Source organism: Zootoca vivipara, chromosome 16 (assembly GCF_965207765.1).
Source record: "Zootoca vivipara chromosome 16, rZooViv2.hap1.1, whole genome shotgun sequence".
NCBI classification, from domain to species: domain Eukaryota; kingdom Metazoa; phylum Chordata; class Lepidosauria; order Squamata; family Lacertidae; genus Zootoca; species Zootoca vivipara.
In genome coordinates this window covers 30,102,897-30,123,429 of record NC_142599.1, presented here as the reverse complement: position 1 = coordinate 30,123,429, position 20,533 = coordinate 30,102,897, and the positions used below count along the sequence as shown (strand labels likewise).

Genomic DNA, 20,533 nt, shown 5'->3' with positions numbered 1-20,533 from the left:
TCCCCTTTCTAGGGGGCCGAGGCTGCTGATGCTGATCAAGCCCGTTTCACAATGAATGCAAGCGCTTCCCTGAGTCACGTGCTGCCTTCCTGCGTCACCTTCGCTGGGAGAACCGGGCCGGCGTCTCATTGGCTGCCGATGATGTCACCATACAACCCTTCCTCCTCTCTTTCTCCCCCCCCCTCCCATCCCGCTTCCCTCTCCTGCTCCCATCAAAAGCGTCCCCAGCACCAGAGCCAAGGAGGGGGGGAAACATAACAACAGGAAGAAAAGCAAGACAAAGCGGGTTGAGGGCGAATGAGGGCTGGATGCGGGGTGATCAGCAGCAAGACAGACCTAGGATAACCCGGACGGTGTAAAGGTGTCAGAAGTCAAGGACCAACAAATCCAGATTCCTGCTGGGTTTCAAACGTCACCTTCTCTCCCCTATCCCAGCCTCACCAAAAAGGCATCTCCGCCCTCCCGCTCTTTTCACGACCTCCAAAAACATCCTCATGGATTTCAGGCTTAGACTGTAATGCAGGTGAGTGGATCTGCTTCTGAAACAGGAGGTTTTATTTTTATTTTTTGCAACAGGGGAATTACTGGGTGTCTTGCGATGGTTAAACACCTGGAAATCTCGATTTGCGTTAAGTTCATGGAGGGAGGGGGGATGGCTGTATTGGGGGGGGGGGTTGAGAGCAGAGGGACGATGTGGCAAACAAACCTCCCTTTCCCGTCCTTGAAGGCACTGTTTGCAGGGGGGGTGTGCATGCACCTTTGCAACAAAAGAGGGGCAGCGTTTGCTGAAGGGATCGGGCGCCCCAGATTTCGACAACATGAAAGGCGAGAGAGAGAGAGTTGTTTGTTTCTTGATTGGGGGGGGGGAGATCAAAAAGCCTGGAAAGATGAGAAAGAGAGGGTGATGAGTTCTTGTTTCCTCCGCCCTCCCAAGGTGGCAATAAAAGAGTGGGCGTTTGTTTGTGGTGGCTGTCGCCTCGGTTTGTTGTGACAGATCATCCTTTTGGGGGGGGGGTGCGTAGGAGGTGGGGAGAGGCTGGCAGGCTGATTCCAGGAGGGTGGAGGTGGCACTGGGAACTGGAAAGTGTGTTTGCTGTGCGGGGGGGGGGGGAGGTGGATGCCAAGGAGAGAAGACCAATGGTTTTTTCCTTGCAAGCATCAACACAAGAGGTTAAAGGAGGATCTGGTGTGTGTGTGTGTGCGCGCGCACACACACAGAGTTCTCCCCTTACAGGTACCCTTAACATCTCCTGACTGCTGGGATGACATTTGGGGATATTTTAAGCCAGTGATGCCATGGTGGTTATGGGGACACCGGCGGGCTTTATATAGAGACGGGTGAAAACTGTGGGTGGAAATGAGACACACGCCGACGCGTGTGCCCGGGCTCACATGCTGAGGCATACACGCAGACACAGACAGTGCTTTCCTTTGTCAAAACACAAGGCGGTTAGAACATCTGCTTTGCCTGCAGAAAATCCCAGGTTCAATTACCGGCGGCATTTCCAGGTCTGAAACCTGTCTGATACCTGTCTGAAGACGGACTTTCTGTGCTCCTGTTTAATGAGGTCTTTCCCTCAGAACCATGAGGACTAGAACCCTGCTTGGCTTTTAAGGAAGGGCCGCAGCTCAGTGGCGGAGCATTTGCTTTGCGTGCAGAAAGTCCCCAGTTCATTCCATGAAGGCATTTCCAAGTGTGGCTGGGAGAGACTCTCTAGATGGAGCAATGATTTTATATAAGTCAGTTTCCCGTGTTCCCAAGTATGTAGAAAGATATGCATCAATGGGAAGGCCCAGAGACACGCAGGATGTGTGCAAAGGTTTATTAAACACCCAATTCATATAGTATAAATTGCACACACAGAACTGAGGTGCATATCACATAGTGCTTAGGATCCACTGTGTGCAACACACCTGTGCAACACACCTGTGCAACCTGGTGAACAAACAGTATCGTACAGGAAATCCCCGTTTTTTCATAAAATCGTAGAATTGGAAGGAACCACAAGGTTCATCTAGTCCACCCCCCTGAAATGCAGGAAACTTCTGCCCGACTTGGGGCTCAAACCCACGACCCTGAGATTAAGAATCTCATCCTGTACCAACTGAGCCATACCTGGCCTCCCCCCCCCTTGTTTCAACTAAAATGTATGTCTTCTTTAAAAAAGAAATCTGAGCAGGCAAAGGTCATGGCTAAGTCCTCAGGCTGCCTTTGCCATGAGACAGCAAGCCCTTCTCTCTCAGACTCAGTCCTCCTGTCTGCAATATGGGGATAATAATACTGACCTGACTCACAAGGTTTTTGCAAAGGTTAGAATGGAATGTATGCAAATACTCAAAAAAATGACATAGAAATTTGCTCATTGTCATTATCTAATAACAAGCGGAAACATAGAAAAATGTTACCTGCATAATAATTCCATATTAACTCCCTTCTTGGCAACATGAATATGTACTTTGTGTTCAAAATTACCTCCTAGGAGGGGTAGATTTAGGGCCCTGGAACCACGGGGCACTTTGTAGGACAAGGGGGAGGGTTAGAGCAGCTGCCTTGCATGTAGAAGGTCTCGGTCCCAAATGGCATCTTCTTCGAAACTCCAGAGGAGCCACTGCAGGCCCATATATAGACCAGGGGCAGCCTAAATGGGCCCCATCAACTTCCACTGGCCCCACCAGCATAGCCAGTGGTCTGGGATCATGGGAATTTTAGTCCGGCAACACCTGGAGGGCACCAAGTTGGCTACCACCGGTGTTAAGGCAGTTCCCAGCCCCGCAGCCCTTGCACCTTCCGACTCCCTTGCATCCAAACTGTTGTAAAGAACCTCAACTTTCTTGGATAGGCATAGCCAAAATCTAGGTCACGCACTGCCAAATCTGCAGTTGCGGCTGCGAAGAAGGTTTTCTCGTCGCCCGCAGATTAGGTTTTGCTGTTACTTCTAGTGAGTTGACGCCGAAAGCCACTTCACACATGCCGGAGGAGGACAAGTGTCAGAGGATGCCTCTGCATGTGTGAATGAGCCACTGACAGAAGAAACTTGAGCACTGTGCTCTGTTGGACAGAAAGCCAGTTTAAGTGTTTTGCTGACAGTCTCCAACTCTCAGGAAGATTTGAGTGCTGTGAATGCATGCTGCCAACCAATATTGGAAGGTGTGCAGGTAACCCTCACCTTGGGTGAGGGGGGGCTGCCGTTCTGAATGGGTGCACGTGAAGGACTTTGCTCCCTTCGGGAAATAAACCTAGGAATACCAAGGCTGGATCCCAGTGGTAGCTGCGTTTGGCTTTTTGGATACAAGGCTGATGAAATGAAGCTAGAGGTAGAGGGTGTGAAGACAAATATCTACCAATGTGTTCCAGAAATCATAATGCAAGGGAAAAGGAGTTGTGTGCAGTTGGGGAGAGCTACCTGTTACTTTTTTGGGGGGGGGGAGTGGGCCGTGGAAGCAATCTCAGTGGCCCTCTGCATATTTGCTGGACTACAACTCCCATGAGTCTTCATCATGGACCGTGGTGGTGCTGACGAGAGTTGCTTTGCACGGCAGAGAGTTCAATCCCTGACTGCTCCACATAAAAAGAAGGCAAGGGGAAATATATTTCTCTGCCTTAGATCCTGGAGAGATGCTGCCAGTCAGAGCGGGCTGCACCGGGCTGCTAAATGGACAAATAGTCTGATACAGGATATACGGCGGCTTTCCGTGTTCTGTGGGAAAGTTTGCCCATAGCTGTACATACTGAGGCTGTTGAAAACAACAGCAACCACCGTCAAATCGATTGCAACACAGCCTTGTAAGGTAGACCGGGATTATTGCGCTCTTGCTGCTGATGGGAAGACTGCAAGAACCAGGGGGAAGTTCCCCAATGTGCCAAAATTGGAATCAAAGTCTTGGGTGAGTGAATCATACAAATTAATCCCGGCCAGCCTCGCATCCTTTCCTGTTGTTAACAGAATGAGACATTGCAAATGCAGATTGGAACTCTGTGTTCCGCCCATCCGCATGTTTTGGGATGTGGCAGGGAGCACCCGGAGGCCCAGGGACATGTGGAATCCCCTCGAGGCCTCTCCCCCCACCCCTGCACACGCCCCGCCCCGACACAGCATATCTAGGGCCAAGTGGTGAGCTCATGGTGTGGGGTGAAACCCGAGGAGACAGATGCCCTCATTGGGCACTGCCAGGCTATGAGCTCAGGAGGGTATTTTTAGAGGCAGCACACAACTTCATTTGGTGGAGGAAAGAGCTGAACAGCAGCCCAAAAGGAAGTGAACAGCGCTGCAGGGGGGACCGCCATCCGCGTCAGGGTGAGTGTTTGCAGGGGATGGACGGACCTCGTCTTTCTTCCTTTCTTTCAAGTGCATTTGGAGAGTGTACACCGACCCAAGCTGGAAAGGGAGATGCGTGCACTGCTGAGTGTGCAGGTGTGTGTGTACACACACACACACGGTGTGCACACAGCCGTTTTCTGCGTCCACAAAGTGTGCAAATCCAATTCAGGCAGGAGGGAAGCGAGCGATGTGTCGGAGGGCTTTGGAATTCCCTGAACGCAAAGCAAGTTGAGCTTCAGGGCTGAGCAGAGGGATGGAAATCCCTGCTGGTGTGTAGTAAGCAGGGGTGTTGGTTGTATAGAAAGCAATGCCAGGGGGAGGCGGTGTGCACAGACCAGACCAGACCAGATAGGGTGCATGCTTGAATGGCTAGATTGTGCAAGGGTGAGCCTGTGTGCAGCTAAATTGTCTTGTGTATGTGGGTGCATAAACTGCTTTGAGCACACGGTGTTGGCAGGAAATGTGGCATATTAATAAACTGACCATGACTCTGTGTGTGTGTGTGTGTGTGTGTGCGCGCATGCGTGCATGTAGGTCCCAGTGTTAGAGCATCTGCCTTTCATGCCAAAGGTCCCTAGTTTAATTCCTGGCACTTCCAGGTAGCTGAAATCCTGGACAGCTGCTGCCAGTCATTGTAGAAGTTACTGAGCTGGATGGGCCAATGTTCTGACTTTTTGTGAACCAGCTTCCTCTATGTATATGTGGGTGAGACACACACACACACACACACAGAGAGAGAGAGAGAGAGAGAGAGAGAGAGAGAGTACTGTATATGTGCCATGAAGCACAGAGGCACGTTGCCAAACACAGTACGTCGCACGAGGGAGTTTTTGCTCACGAGGAGCATTCTTTGGGGGATGCTTGCCTTACTTATTCTTATAATGATTAATTACTGTAACCCCATCAATGTTGAACACACTTTACATAGTTTCCCAGGGGAGAGAGAGGCAGAGGTCCCTGCCCTCAAGGAGACCACAGTACAAATGCTGTCGGGGGGGGGGGGAAGTCAGCATTCAGGCAATTTCTTAATAGGAGAGCATTACGTTATTGGGGTGGGCAAGCTATTTGTGGAGCAGAATTCCTCGCTACTTTGGTAGGGGGAGGATGAGAAGGGAGAGCTAGTTCCTAAGGCCCTCCCCGCTGCAAGATCTCATGGGAGGTGTTTGGGGGGGGGTTCTAGAATGACAGGCAGCTCCAGGCTAGAACGGGGAAGCAGTGAGAGAAAAAAGCGGTGAGTTTTAAAAAGGTGAGGCAGCAGTTGATGGGAAAGGTTTGTGCTCGTAATCCTGCCTGTCAGAGCAACTGGCCAGATCAGGTGTGGAGACTTGTGTATGTCGCTAAACTACAACTCCCACCATCCCTTGCCATCAGCCATGCTGGCAGGGGCTGATGGGAGTTGTGGTTCAGCAACATCTGGAAGGCCAAAGGTTCCCCACACTTGAGCTACATGGATAAACAGTCTGGCTGGTTATAAGGCAACCTGGTGCCCTTTCCAGATGTTTTGAGCTGTGATCCCCATCATCCCCAACTACTGGTTGCTCTGACTGGGGCTGACGGGGCGTTGGATTCCAACAACAACATCTGGAGGGTGCCAGATCGGTGGAGATTGTCTTAGAGATATCTGCCGGAGATAATCAGGGTATAAGGAGAAACAAGAACAAAGTAGTGGAACAGGGCAGGGCTAACCCTTAGCCAGGAATTTTTCAGGAAGGAGGAGTTGTGATAATCCTTGCAAACCAGCCAGACTGCAGGCACCCCCCAAACTTCGGCCCTCCGGATGTTTTGGACTACAATTCCCATCTTCCCCAACCACTGGTCCTGTTAGCTAGGGATCATGGGAGTTGTAGGCCAAAGCATCTGGAGGGCCACAGTTTGGGGGATGCCTGAGCCAGAGCATAAATGCAGATTGCTCTACTCCAGCCGAAAAAGTTTTCATTGTGTTGTTTCCTATGGACTAGAATGTTGCCTGCCCACTTTTGCTTATTATCTCTGCAACAGCTAGCTAGAGACGGAATGTTTGGCTTTTTGTAACAGCAGCTGAACAAGAGAGCCAGGGTGCTGTAAGGGTTAAGAGTGTCTGATCTGCACTCCGACATGATGCTCACTGAGTGGCTATGCACCCACTACACACTTAAAGGACCTGGTTTCCCCCCAAAAGAATCCTGGGAACTGTAGTTTACCTCTCGCAGAGCTACTATTTAGGGAATAGTTTAGGGAAGCTTTTAATGTTTAGACTACTGTATTTTAATATTTTGTTGGAAGCCTCCCAGAGTGGCTGGGGAAACCCAGCCAGATGGGTGGGGTATAAATAATAAATTATTATTATTATTACTACTACTATTCCCAGCATCGTTAAGAAACTACAGTTCCCAGGATCCTTTGCATGGAAGGCAGGCGCTTTAAATGTACACTGTGTGCGCAGTCACTGTCTCTCACCCTAACCCGCCTTGCAGGGTTGTTGGGAAGATAAGACTGGGAAGGGGGAGAATCACCTTCATCACCTTGAGCTCCTCTGAAGAAAGGTGGGGTTGAAATGCAATGAATAAATAAGTCAGGGAGAGGGGCTTAGAATATCTCGTTGGTGGACAGTCCTCCCCCCCAAATCATCCAAGGCAGTGTGGAAATGCAATTCCTTTTTCTGCAACCGAGGGAGGAGCTTCCCCCCCCCCTGCATCCCCAAGTGCTGCACTTGGCTGTCGCGCGCAATCGCCCCTCGCTTGCCGGGTACACGGTTGATGGGAATAACAGCGCTGTCGCCCCAGATTAGCGTCGCCGGGCTCTGTGTGGCTGTTCTGCAAAAGAACCTCCGGGAGAAGGGAGACTTTTGTGCTGGCTGAGTGTGTGGGCGGGGACGCAGGCAAGCCAAGATTATAATTCTTAGTTTTTTAAAATTTTATTTTAAAGGGGTGGCAGAAGATAGGAGCAGAACCTCGGGGCTTGGGCTGCAGATGGGTATATATGGGTCACTAGGAAATAGGGGATTTTGGGACTGCGGGATGTGGAAGAGGGAGAGGCGAGCAGCAGGCAGAGGAAATACGGGGTGTTTGCAAAGGGGGGATTTTGTTTTCTGCCTGCACGTGTTACACGAATCAAACACATGCACACACAATTTAGCTGTGAGTCCTGTATCGCAGGGGGTTGGACTATAGGACCTTTGGGGGTCCCTTTCAAGTGCGGGATGAAGGAGGGGGTGGAGATTTGGAGAGGGAGGGACCCATAGATTTGGGCGGAGCTCACTGCTTACCACGTAGAAGTGTGCAGGTTCAGTGTCTGCACCTACAGCTAAAACAGAGGTGGGAAAATTCATTCAGCCCGAGGGCCAGGAAGGCTTCTGGGGGGCTGCATGCCAGTGGTGGGAGGGGCCAGAGGCAAAAGTGGGTGGGGCAACAAATGCACCCGTAACTTTTGTACAGTAGGCAAATTTCTACACTCAGTCACACATCCTCCATCCAGGCAAGCAAAAGGCATGATCAGAATTCAAGGACCAATCCCAGCCAGGCAGAAACACTCCAGGAGGGTGTGGAGCAGGCATAGGCAAACTCGGCCCACCAGATGTTTCGGGACTACAGCTCCCATCATTCCTAACAGGGGCAGTTGTCAGGGATGATGGGAGTTGTAGTCTGGAGGGCCGAGTTTGCCTATGCCTGGTGTGGAGGGAGGGCCATTGAGGGGTGTGGCCTGGGGACTTTACAGTGACTTTACAGTGTCACTTTACAGTGTCACTTACAGTGACTTTACTCTGTGACTTTATAGTGTCAACCGCACAGTGTTTGTCAAACTTGGGTCGCCGGCTGTTGTTGGACTACAACTCCCATCATCCCTGACCATTTGTCCTGCTAGCCAAGGATAAGATGAGTCTGGCAGGAGAGCTTACTCTATGGTCTTAACCAGGCATCCCCAAACTTCGGCCCTCCAGATGTTTTGGACTACAATTCCCATCTTCCCCGACCACTGGTCCTGTTAGCTAGAGATCATGGGAATTGTAGGCCAAAACATCTGGAGGGCCGCAGTTCCTTTCATGCATTAATTAAACTTAAGCATGTTGGTTATATGAGGTTGGTTATCCCACAGGCTGGGGGTTGAGGTCTGCCAGGGAGAGCGGCACAGACAGGGTAGAGGCAGCCTTCCCTAAGTTGGTACCCTCCAGATGCCATTGGACTACAACTCCCAACAGCCCTGCCTGCATGGTCCGACAACATCTGGAGGGCTAAAGGTTGGAGAAGGCTGCTGTGCAGCAACCACACACAAGCCAAGAGAGAGAGAGAGAGAGAGAGAGAGAGAGAGTTAGTTCTTAATTTTTGTTTGTTTCTGTTTTAGTTTGTTCCTCCGCAGTCCCAGGCGCCCTGTTCCCCAGGCGGCATGCAGCGAAGGGTTTCTTAGCAAGCCTGGCGAACATCACAAGGCTGCTGTGGTCCTTGGTGTCTTGATCAAATGCTCACACACACAAGCCACACACACACAGAGCCCTTGAGCGGCTTCTGCCCTTCAGAACAGAGGCTGCCTCCTTCCATCCCAGAAGTGTGAAAAACGCTTGCAGAGGAAGGGTGTTGCTGGCCACGTGCTCACAACCTCAATGCCCCCATCCCCCAAAAAGCAGAGTGCTTTTCTTATTATTATTATTTGTGTGTGTGTGTGTGTGTGTTGGAAGATGCGATTTTGGAAGAGGATGGCTAATCTCTCCTTGGCACGGAACCCAGCGCCTTTGAATCTTTTTCCAAGTCCCTGCAGGGAAATGTGGCAGGGAGCTGTATTTTTCTTGATAACACGGCTTTAATGGGGATTGGGGGCGGGGGGGGGGGGGGGAATGCATCAAGGAAGCTGAAATGGGTTGGGGGGAGGAAAGAGAAAGGAGGCCGATCCAGGATCTCCTCCTCCTGTTCCAGCAGCACATGAAGTGCTGGAAAGATCTGAGGGTGGGGGAACATGTTTGTCTCCCATCAGAAAGCCATTTTGCTAAACCTGACCCAATTTATATCTCGAGAGAGAGGATGTTTTTAAAAGGAAGAGGGGGAATCAGGAATTTATTTAAGCGTTCCTTGGCTCTTAGTGGCATTCTCTCCCCTCCACCCACCCCAGTTTTTAACCACAAATGAAATTAGATGCTGCTTGATTGTAAAATCATCATCATCAAATTGTAGAATTGTTAGAAGGGGCCCCCACGGTCATCTAGCCCAACCCCGTGCCGTTCATTATTATCATCATCATGAATGATAATGTAATTCATGGCATCAAAAGCAGGGTGGGCATATAAAGTGAAAGGATTTAAACATAAACAGAGGGAGAAGAAGGTCATTAATTGATCGAAACCCACTTTCGACCAATTAATGACTACCTCTCAGTTTTCCCATGTGTAAAATTGGAATGGAATTGCGGGCAAGCTTCACTGCTTTGTGAGGGCAGATGCAGCAAGGATTTCGTCAGCACAAACAGCGTGGGTGTACCCCGTGGTGAAAAGAAAAGATGAAAGGAAGGAAGGAAGGAATATTAAGATATACCAGGGATGGTGGCTAGAGCTGGCCAAGCAAGTAGCATGTAGCAGAGCTAAGTCATAAGCCCACATTTCCAGACAAGTGCACAGCGCACATACACACACAGAGATGCAGAATTTAGCAATCTAAGAATTATCAGTTTCCGAGGGTTTCTTTTTTCTTAAGACTCTAGTCCTTAAGGCTGCGATAATCAGTCATAAAGAATTTATTTGTTTATTGCATTTATATCCCACCCAATAAGTTCAAGGCTGTGTGCATGGTTCTCCCCTTCTGATCCCCACAACAACCTTGCAAGGTAGGCTGAGAGCTGGTGACTGGCCCGAGGTCCTTCAGTGGGCTTCATGGCCAAGTAGGCATCTGAATCCTGGTCTCTCTCAAGTCCTAACCCGACACCCTAACCACTACACCACACTGTCTCTCAGTGTGAATAATGTCTGTTGGGACCTTTTAAATTAGAGGGGCACTCATTACGATTGCTAGCAATTCAGGGGAAACTATTCCCTACCCCATGATAAGCCGGCTCTAGATATGAATACGGTGAAAATAAATAAGTAAATCTGACAGAAAAGCATCACTAGAATCCCATTTCCCCCCTCCAAGGCAGAATTTGTCAAATATGATTTAAGTGCCAAATGTATATGCATGCGGCAAGCTATCACAACACTAAAATAAATGACCAAAAAGGCCAACAAACCATACCTGGGTTTAGTCCAGAGAATTGGCTACCTGCTTAAGTTGGGACAAAATGATGACACCTGTCTGGGGAGGGTGAGTGAAGGAGCAAAATGCCATAGGTGAGGGAAGCAGCTGTGAAGATTTCTGGCACAAAGCCTCTGCCAAAGGTGTGGGGAGCCTTTCGCCCTCTAGATGTTGTCAGACACATGATTGCTAGGACTGATGGGAGTTCATCAACATCACTAGACCATTAGCCAATCAGGAAACCTGGAGTACAGCCAATCAGAGCCTGAGGAAAAACTCCCAGGCCTGGTGGCCAGACTCTGGCTTCTCAGGGTGCTTCTAGTGATACCTTAATGTAATTTGAGCCTGTGGCTCTGCAGACCACCAGCTATGGCGACTGGGAGTTGTTGTAACCTCTGGAGGGCCACAATTTCCTCATCCATGGGCTTTGTCAGGTTTTGAATGTAAAGGAAAGCGTTCCCCTGAGCATGTGCAGAGAGCTTTACTTCTTGGTGCTGAGTAACCCAAAGCGTCATGGGACGTGGGTGGTGCTGTGGGTTAAACCACAGAGCCTAGGGCTTGCTGATCAGAAAGTCGGCGGTTTGAATCCCCGCGATGGGGTGAGCTCCCGTTGCTCGGTCCCAGCTCCTGCCAACCTAGCAGTTCGAAAGCACATCAAAGTGCAAGTAGATAAATAGGTACCGCTACAGAGGGAAGGTAAACGGCGTTTCCGTGCGCTGTTCTGGTTTGCCAGAAGCGGCTTAGTCATGCTGGCCACATGACCTGGAAGCTGTACGCCGGCTCCCTCGGCCAATAACGCGAGATGAGCGCGCAACCCCAGAGTCGGTCACAACTGGACCTAATGGTCAGGGGTCCCTTTACCTTTTAACCCTAAGCCAGTTGCCTCACCCATTATCTGGAGAAATACACAGAGAACGTCCAGTCGCCAGGGTCATGGGGTCAAGCCCCTCGTTGGGCAAAAGATTCCTGCATTGCAGGGGGGTTGGGCTTGTAGTTGGCTGAGGTGTAAACTAGAATGCTCAGGATACTTCAGGGAAAATAATGCGTTTGAATGTGCAATTCCCACATTGTAGTATCTGGATGGTGTGGGGTGGCGGAGCTGAAGGAAACCTTAGACACCCCTGACAAAAGCAATAAAACATGGACGCCATCTTGCCGCAGGCTCTTCTGATCTCTCCCTCCCTCGCTTTCTCTCTCTTCCCCTGCAGTTCACCTTTCCCAATGCCTCCCTCGCCTCTGGAAGAACGGATCGGCGTGCTGCAGCGACCCAAAACCTTGGCCTTGCGCCTCAACCACAGCTTTGCCAACGGGGGCACCCCAGGCGGTGGCGAGAAGCAGCCCCAGGCGGCCTCCAGAGGGCCTGGCCAGGCCGCCCCGGCTCCCGCAAAGGCGCTCTGCGACGAGGCCGCGCGCCGGGGGACGCCGAGCGTCCTGCAGCCCAACCACTCTCACACCATCGACATCAAGCTGACGGTCGGAGGCGTGCAGAGCCTGTCGCCCGAGAGGAACGTCTCCCTGCAGCTGGACCTCAAGCAGGCCGAGGCTAAGCCGAAAGGCCTCTCTGGGCCCCAGCTGAAGGTCTTCTTGCCCCAGGCCAAGCTCAAGAAGCGCTGCTTCAAGGAGAACTCCAAACCGGCGCTGCTGGACACATCCACCAGCTCCTCCTGCCTCTCCAGCCCCGCCATGCACCCCCTCAAGTGCGGTTGCCGCGGCTGCTGGCGCCTGATGCGCTGCGAGGATGCCGGCCCCAAGGGTGGCTTGCTGTCCCTGGGCTGCTTCTCCTGCCGCTCCAGCCTGCGCTCGCTCAGCTGCTCCAGCTGCAGCCCGCCGTCTGTCAAGAAGCTGGGGTGCTTGCCGTGCGCCCCCTCCTCGGCCCTGCGCTCCCTGGCCTGCCTGGCTTGCAACCCCTCGGTCAAGTCTGGCAGCTCCTCCTGCAGCTTCTGCAGCAGCGACCCCATCGTGGCCTACGACCCCCGGGCGGGCTCGTCCCCGGCCCACAGCTGCGGGGATGACGACGACTACAGCGTCCGCACCATCTGGCCCGACGAGCTGGCCAAGAAAATGACACGGTCCCGGGCGCAGCAGCAGCAGCAGCAGCAGCAGCACGTCTCCCCCCTCATCCTGGACTGCCGCAACCTGATGGAATACACCAAGAGCCAGCTTCAGGGCGCCATGCGTTTCGGGGCTGCCGACGCAGCGGGGCGGAGGCGGCTCCAGCAGGGGAAGATGGCCATGCTGGATTTCATCTCCTCGCGGGGAGGCTGCGACACAAGGGACTCCTCGCTGCAGCGCCTCTGGGCGAAGGAGCCCAGCGGCTGCACCAGTCCGGAGCCTCTCCCCGCCAGCCCCCCCAAGCCCCGCAAAACGCAGCCCTCCCAGAATCTCCATCTGGTGCTGGATCTGCTCAACAAAGACGGGCAGGAAGGCGTCGGCCGCAGAGGTGAGCTGGGGGTTCTAGGTGCTGACCGCTGCGGTGGCGGCAGAAATTGCGCTGGTGCATCAAATGTTCTTTCTCCTGGCGCTGCCACCTCCCCAGTTGCCCTGAGCCTTCTGCCAGTCCGAGGGGAATGCGTTCCGGGCTAACACAGCGTCTCCCTCTGCTCAGCGCATTTCTCTGCTTTAAAGAACCCCTGCCTCCAGACAAGGGGTTGGTTATTTCTGCAAGGGTGCTCTTTATCCATCAGCCTTGAGTTTCCCTGGGGTCCTTCTGAGGCTTCCTGAGGTTATATTTTTCCACGTTGAACTACCATACCTGCCTCCCAGTTGGCAATAATAATAATAATAATAATAATAATAATAATAATAATAATAATTAATTTATAGGCTGGGTTTCCCCAGTTACTCTGGGCGGCTCCCAACCGAATTAATGATAATAATAATATAAAAAGCAATAAAGCAATAAAACATCAGACATTATCATAGAATCATAGAGTTGGAAGAGACCACAAGGGCCATCCAGTCCAACCCCCTGCCAAGCAGGAAACACCATCAAAGCATTCTTGACATATGGCTGTCAAGCCTCTGCTTAAAGGCCTCCAAAGAAGGAGACTCCACCACACTCCTTGGTAGCAAATTCCACTTTAAAAACTTCCCTGAACAAGTCTGCCTTTAGGTGTCTTCTAAAAGTCAGATAGTTGTTTATTTCCTTGACATCTGATAGCCCTCTGCCTGGTTCCCTGCAACCTCACTTCTCACAGGGAGAGAACCTCCAGAAGGCCCTTGGCGCTGGACCTCAGTGTCCGGGCTGAATGATGGGGGTGGAGACACTCCTTCAGGTATACTGGGCCAAGACAGTTTAGGGCTTTAAAGGTCAGCACCAACACTTTGAATTGTGCTCGGAAACATACTGGGAGCCAATGTAGGATGGAGACGCCCCTTGAAAGGCACAGGGAGAAAGGAAGTTTGGAGGAGAACCATAGATGCTCCCTAGATTTCACTGGGGGAGAGATGGGAGATTAAACTACAAAACATTATGTTGATAGAATGAATACAGCAGGAGGACATCACAGGGCAGTTCTTTAAGATTTGCACCACTCCACCATCTCTTGGGTGACCTCATCCCAGCTGCATGAGCAGATGGCAAGATGCGAAGGGGGGCTTCGCACACACCCAGTTCACCCCCACCTCACTTTTAGCACCTGTTCTTCAAAACCCCATTGAACCCGAATGAACTCTACCCAGCTGGTAACATGACATCATTTCTTTGACCTTCTTTCACACTTGCCCCCTCCCTTTTCCCCAGCCCCTGACAGCCCCCACCATGGAGGGTGGGGTGTCATTTTACATAGCAGATGTTTTAGGTCAGGAAGGAGAACAAGTCCCCTCCCTTTTCTCCCCCACCTTCCTCCCACAGAAAACTGCAAAGGGGAAGGGGGGGGGAGAGAGAGAGCGCCTCTCCAAAGTGATTTGGTTGGCACCAATTTGGAGCATACGAAGTTCCCTTATATGGAATTGGACCGCTGACCTATCTAGCTCAGTACTACCTGCTCTGACTGGCAGCAGCTTTTGGGGTTTCAGGCAGGGAGTTTCCCCCATCCCTATCTAGAGATGTTGCTGGGGGCTTGAACCTGCATATCAGCAGAGGCTCTCACACAACCTTCTTCAGGGGTTGTTTCTGTGAGGTGGGCACAGGCGAGATTCAGAAACTCGGCAACTTAGTATATTACTCTGCCACCAAATTGGCCAGCTTTGGGTGTCACACAGAGCTCTTTTCCCATGTTGTGCCTTTAGGTAATTTTATACCTTAGACTTCACCATCTGGCAGCATGACTGGTAGGTCACTGGGAGGGCATCTGCTTTGCAGGGGGAAAGTCCCTGGTTTCATCCACAGCATCTCCAGGTAGGGTTAGGAAGACCACGGCGCCCCGAAATCCTGGAGTGGTGCTGCCTGTCAGCGCAGACAATACTGAGATAGGCAATTGTCTGCCGCTGCCATCTAGTGCAAGACTCCTTGGGGATCATTTGATGCAAATGCTCCAAATAAATAAGGAAATGAGAGCAAAATGTTTTGCCAGCACTCACGTCCCTGGTTTCTAACTGCTCAGCCAAACCTACTGATCAATTAAAACTTCGCAGCCCAGATTAAAATGGAATTATTGAAATTCATTCCTTTACTCACTTATGCAAAGCTTTTTTATCCTGCCAGAAAAGTCTCCCAGATCAGCTTACAAATGCCAGCGGTAAAATAGTCCCTGCCCTCAGGCTCAATTTAAAAAAGAGAGAGAGAGAGGTGCACACACAAAAGGAAAACAGACTGGGAGGGAGGAGGAAAAAAAATAAAACTCAAGCACTTTTTCTGCACAATGCTTCCACTCCAGGGACTCAACCCCTTTGCTTTGTGTTTTGACCACAGGCAGTCTGATTGGGCCAGATGTTGCGGACGGCCCAGATGACTTGGGCCCCCCACTCACGCCTGACCTGGAGAACGCCGAGCTGAGCCCCATTCTGCCCTTCCTGTTCCTGGGCAACGAGCGAGACGCACAGGACCTCGAACGGATGCTGAGCCTCAACGTGGGGCACGTTCTCAACGTCACCACCCACCTGCCCCTGTACCACGCCGACAGCGGGCGCCTTCGCTACAAGCGCCTCCCTGCCACTGACAACAACCGCCAGGACCTGCGCCAATACTTCGAGGAAGCTTTTGAGTTCATTGGTGAGGACCAGTCCTGCGGCGAAATAAAGGGGAGGGTGTAGCTCAGCGACAGAGTGTCCGTCTTGCATGCAGCAGATCCCAGGTTCAATCCCTGGCATCTCCCTCTGGAATGGTCTTTTATTTGAAACCCTTATGATTCAAAGCCAGCCAGGATAGACAATAGCTAGATGGATCAAGGGGTCTGACTCTGTACAGGGCAGCTTCCTATGTTCCTCATTTCTATTTTCCTCCCAATATGCTCCCCTTTTTTAAAAAATTTGCTGCCTATTCGCCTGGGGCCTATTCTTAACTCGCCGTAGGCGAACAGGCAAGGAGCTGTGAATGAAATGGAATTTACTCTCCAAGTCCAGGAAGCATTTGTGTGACCCCTTTTCTCAGGTTAGCATTGACGCTGTGTCTCTCCCTACCCCCTTCCCTTACTCCAGAGGAGGCACACCAGAGCGGCAAAGGAGTCCTCATCCACTGCCAGGCCGGTGTCTCCCGCTCGGCCACCATCGTCATCGCCTACCTGATGAAGCACACCCTCATGACCATGGGCGATGCCTACAAGTACGTCAAAGGCCGGAGGCCCATCATCTCGCCCAACCTCAACTTCATGGGGCAACTGCTGGAGTTCGAAGTGGACCTCAACGCCGGCGTCACGCCCCGGATCCTCACCCCCAAGCTGGCCGGAGTGGAGACCGAGGTGTGAACAAGATGGGGGGGGGGGGCGCAAGATGATCTCCATCAATCTCAGGGCTGGGAAGAAGGGGGGGCGGGAGTGCAATAAGGGGACTGGTGGACGGCATGTGAAGGCTGAAGCAGTGAGTACGAATTCGGGGGGGGGCCTTCTCAGCCACTTTATTACATCCCCCCCCCTTGAGGGAACTTTGTTTGGATACCTTTCTAAGTCCACTAACCTGAAAATGCTCAGCGTACAAGACGACAGACAACGCCAAAGACTGAATGACGGCGCTCCGTTCTGTAGGTACCGCTGCTGCTGCTGCTGCTGCCACCGGAATTTCGGGGAACACTTATTTCTACAATGACTTCTAAAAAAAACTTTCTTACCTTCGTGGGGTGGTGAATGCTGTGTGTGTATGTGTGTGAGTGAGTGAGTGATATCATGCTGGGTTTAATTTATTGGGGTGGGGACTGTGTGTATAAATTTTTTGGGGGGGAGTCCTCTTTGTCTCTTCCCCCGTTTTTTTGATCCAGATGCTGATATTGCCTTGCTTTTCACCACGACGGACTAATTTGGGGCTGGGGTATCCTAAGCAATTCACACGTACGTGTGTGTGTGCGTGTGTAGTTATGGAAGAGGGGGTGTCCATGGGGAACATTGCAGGTGTGAAACTTCTCCCCCCCACCACCACCAATTCCCACTAGATTTTAATGCTCAGGATCACAGAATCTCTTCTGGATAAGAGTGTGGGTGGAAAGGAGGAGGGGGAGGGCGATTCACAACTAATCTACCCCCCCTCCTTTGCTTGGGGTGTATGTGTGTTTGTGCGGGGGGTGGGGGTGTAGAAGAGCCCTCTATTCTGCCCTCACATCTATTTATTTGAACTGTAATTGCTGCTTAGACTCTTTTTTTTTTGACCACCAACCTGTTACGTGGCTCTTAACAAGGGTTAATACTGTGGAACTGATGATATTATGGGATGGGGGGGCGGGGATTGGACCCTCCTTTTCCTCCTGCCCCTTCCCTCAAACATATTGTTAAGCACTTCTCCTCCCTTTCCCCTCCCCTTCTCAGGGTAATATGATGTAACTGGAATTTGTCTTCCATTAATTAAGGGGTTCGGGTTTTTTGACAATGGGGAAGGGATGCTGAAACTTGGGGGGGGGGGTTGAAGGAATGGGGAACGACCCCCCCTAGGACTCTCTATCTCCCCTAAATTTTATTTTAGGTTTCTTGGGGGTGGTATGGAGTGGGTTTCATACCCCCCCCCCAGCTAATTTATCTTACGATGCAATATATAAACAAAAAATTTGGTTGTTAATGTTAGGTGCTTTAAAGTGTCCCCGCCCCCCACCTCCGGCTCCTCTTCCCGCACCGCACAAAGAGGAGACAGGGTGTGACATTGCGCCTCTTCATGTCAGTGGTCTTTCAGGTGTTCCCGGTCTTTTCACAAACGGAATTCGAACCCATCACCAGCAAGGAGCAAGTGGGGGGGATAAACATTATGGAGGCTCTGGGCCCCTTCTCTCCGCCAGTGAACTTGCCGATCATACAAAGCGCAAAAGCCCAACATCCCAGTCCATAAAGCTGTGGCACAATATTTGTTTGTTCGGGGATGGGTTAATTTCCCTTGTAATCATCAGCATCTCGTCATTTCCGTAGATGCAAAAATACATTGTGGGAGACGTTGCTCTCGCTCCCAGGTTCTCGCCAATGTAGCACTCTCTGAAAGTTGCTAGACTCCAGCTCCCATCATTCCTGACCATAGGGGCTGATGGGATTTGGAGTCCAGCAACATCCGGAGTCTCATCCCACCCACCCTCAAATACTCCCAGAATCCTTACCGGGAAGGCACGGCACCCACTTGGAACTCGTAATTTTCTGGGTGGCTGGAAAAACACCCAATACCCCCATAGGCTAGGAGATGCAATAAGGTAGCCTGTTGAACCCTCAGCTATATTATAAGAAATTACTGGTTCAATGACCTATCACAAGACACCACAGGTGTGCCCCCCCCTGTAGGGGCCAGACCAGCACTCCAAACTGCCATTGAAATGTTTTTTTAAAAAAATCAGTGCCCCCGGCCCCCCACACAAAAAAGATGCTTTAAAATCCTCCAGCCCCCCAAATTTCACTTCAGCTATTGAGGTTGGGGTGGTGGTGGTGATGGCACCTAAAAATGAAAGTGGGATCTGTGTCAGAATGATTGATGCTTGTGGCTGAGCTGCAGACACATCTTCGCTCTCGCCTCTCCTGGAATGCAGAGATGCAGAAGGGCTTCTGTCCTGTCTGGCTTTGGCGGCTAAGTGATGTTTGCCCAGCCGCGGAAGGGAGCAGCTCAGCTCAGTGGCCTTGAATGCAGAAGGTCCCAGGGTTCAATCCCTGGCATCTCCAGGCAGGACTGGGAATGTCCCTTACCTGAAACCCTGGAGGGCTGCTGCCAGCCAGTGTAGACAGTACTGAGCTGGATGGACTAGTGGGTCCAGTGCAGCATAAGGCTTGATGTTCCTAAGAGGCAGCAAAGCACCCTCTGTTCCCTCCGCCCCCGCTTGCGGTGCAGATCCAGAGTGGCTGGTGAATGCAACAGTTCCTCCCCCTTTTTTCCATTCGAAGAGTTTTGTAGTGGAAATAAAATGCCCCACCCCATCCACCCGCTGGACAGGAAGCTGATGTGGTCAAGACTGTAAGATTCCCCCCTCCCTTTCCTGCTGTGTCTTTTTGGATCTCGTCCTTGTTATTTATTGGGCCCAAGTGCGAGGCCCCAGCATCATAATTTATTAAACGTGGTCTTTCTCTTTTTTTGTAACAAGACTCTGTCTCTCTTGGGGTTGGGAGAAGTGGGGAGATCAAGCCAAAGGTTGAACTGAGCCCTGGTATCCCTGTCAAAGCTGAAAGAAAACCCACCGAGTTTTGACCCCCTCGGAAGTCAACAGTGGCGGAGTAATCCATACTTCTCTTGTGTCACCCATTCCTAATCTAAAAGGGAAGTTCTGCCTCATCCCCCCCCCTTCAGTCTTCCCCATGTGGTCGGCTGTTGCTGAACCAACTCGCCCCAGGCGAGCATCTGTTTGCAAGCTGCCACTGGACATCCGCAGTGCACAAAGTGGATCCAGCAGGAATTCGACAGATTGATCCCCAGCGCTGGGTACATTTTGCAGGATTTATCTCAGGGTTAACTGAGCTGGTTACTGTTCATTCCTACTTCACTGGAACGAAGGGCAGGGTGGTAGATTCTGCGCTAGTCACATCTACCCACAGCAGGCTGAGGCTCCTGAATCGCAAGTTAGAATATTGTGGTTAGTCTGTCTGAGATCTAGCCTCCTCTCCTGCAGTGAAGGGCACCTCCTAATGGCAGCTAGCAAGAACTGTATCAATGCAAAAGTGATATGCATTGTGCCCAAAGAATTCTAATTTCACATACATGCTGATCACATTCTGAACCGGCAGTGATGGACCAGGAAAAGGGATATTGGGGTTGTGGTGGACAGCCCAGCACTTGCAGATGCTATGAAAGCTCCATGTTGGGAATTGCTAGGAAATGAATTGAACGGAAATCTGCCCTTGACCAATCTGTTGGCATTAAAAGACTAAGGAACTGTCTCCCACAGGAGCCAACTTAGATAGCTTTAAGAGAGGATTAGCCAAGGCTTTTCCATAGCTACTAGCCGCAACGGCTCTGGAGACAATGCTCATCGTGTAACCTACAGCCAGCTGATATTACTCAGCTTATCTTAACCTCGCAGGGTTGTTGGGAAGATAAAATTTTTCAGCCCGAGGGTCACATGCCCTTGTGAGGGACTGTCTTAAGGACCGTGTGCCAGTCGTGGAAAGGGACAAGAAAAATAGGTGGAGCAACACTGACATATATATATATATATATATATATATATATATATATATATATATATATATATATCTATCGAGCTACATATTGGTCACACGAAAGCCATCCTTCCACTTCCTTCCAGGCAAGCAGGGGGCATGACCCAGTTAAAGGACACTTTGCAGGCAAACAAAAGCCCTTAAGGTGCAGACCCTATGACAAACATGGCCTAGGGAGAGGAGGAGCCCCCACTCAGTGGGAGAAGCACATTGCAAGGGGATGGACTAGATCAGGCACCCCCAAACTCTGGCCCTCCAGATGTTTTGGCCTACAACCCCCATGTTTCCTAGCTAACGGCCAGTGGTCGGGGAAGATGGGAACTGTAGT

The 20,533-nt window shown here is 51.2% G+C and overlaps 1 protein-coding gene across 2 annotated transcripts; it reads left to right on the top strand.

Annotated features, from left to right (window-relative positions):
- Positions 1 to 195: 195 nt before the first annotated feature.
- Positions 196 to 19,132, top strand: LOC118075939 (dual specificity protein phosphatase 10). 2 transcript variants are annotated; one of them, XM_035098357.3, is made up of 4 exons: positions 196 to 523; positions 11,716 to 12,947; positions 15,360 to 15,659; positions 16,085 to 19,132. In XM_035098357.3, the coding sequence occupies exons 2-4, from the start codon at positions 11,729 to 11,731 to the stop codon at positions 16,348 to 16,350; spliced, it is 1,785 nt and encodes a 594-aa protein (XP_034954248.1). In that variant the 5' UTR covers positions 196 to 523; positions 11,716 to 11,728; the 3' UTR covers positions 16,351 to 19,132. The 2 variants fall into 2 exon arrangements, with proteins under 2 accessions (XP_034954248.1, XP_034954249.1); XM_035098358.3 differs by lacking the exon at positions 196 to 523 and adding an exon at positions 1,139 to 4,295.
- The last annotated feature ends 1,401 nt before the right edge of the window (positions 19,133 to 20,533 follow it).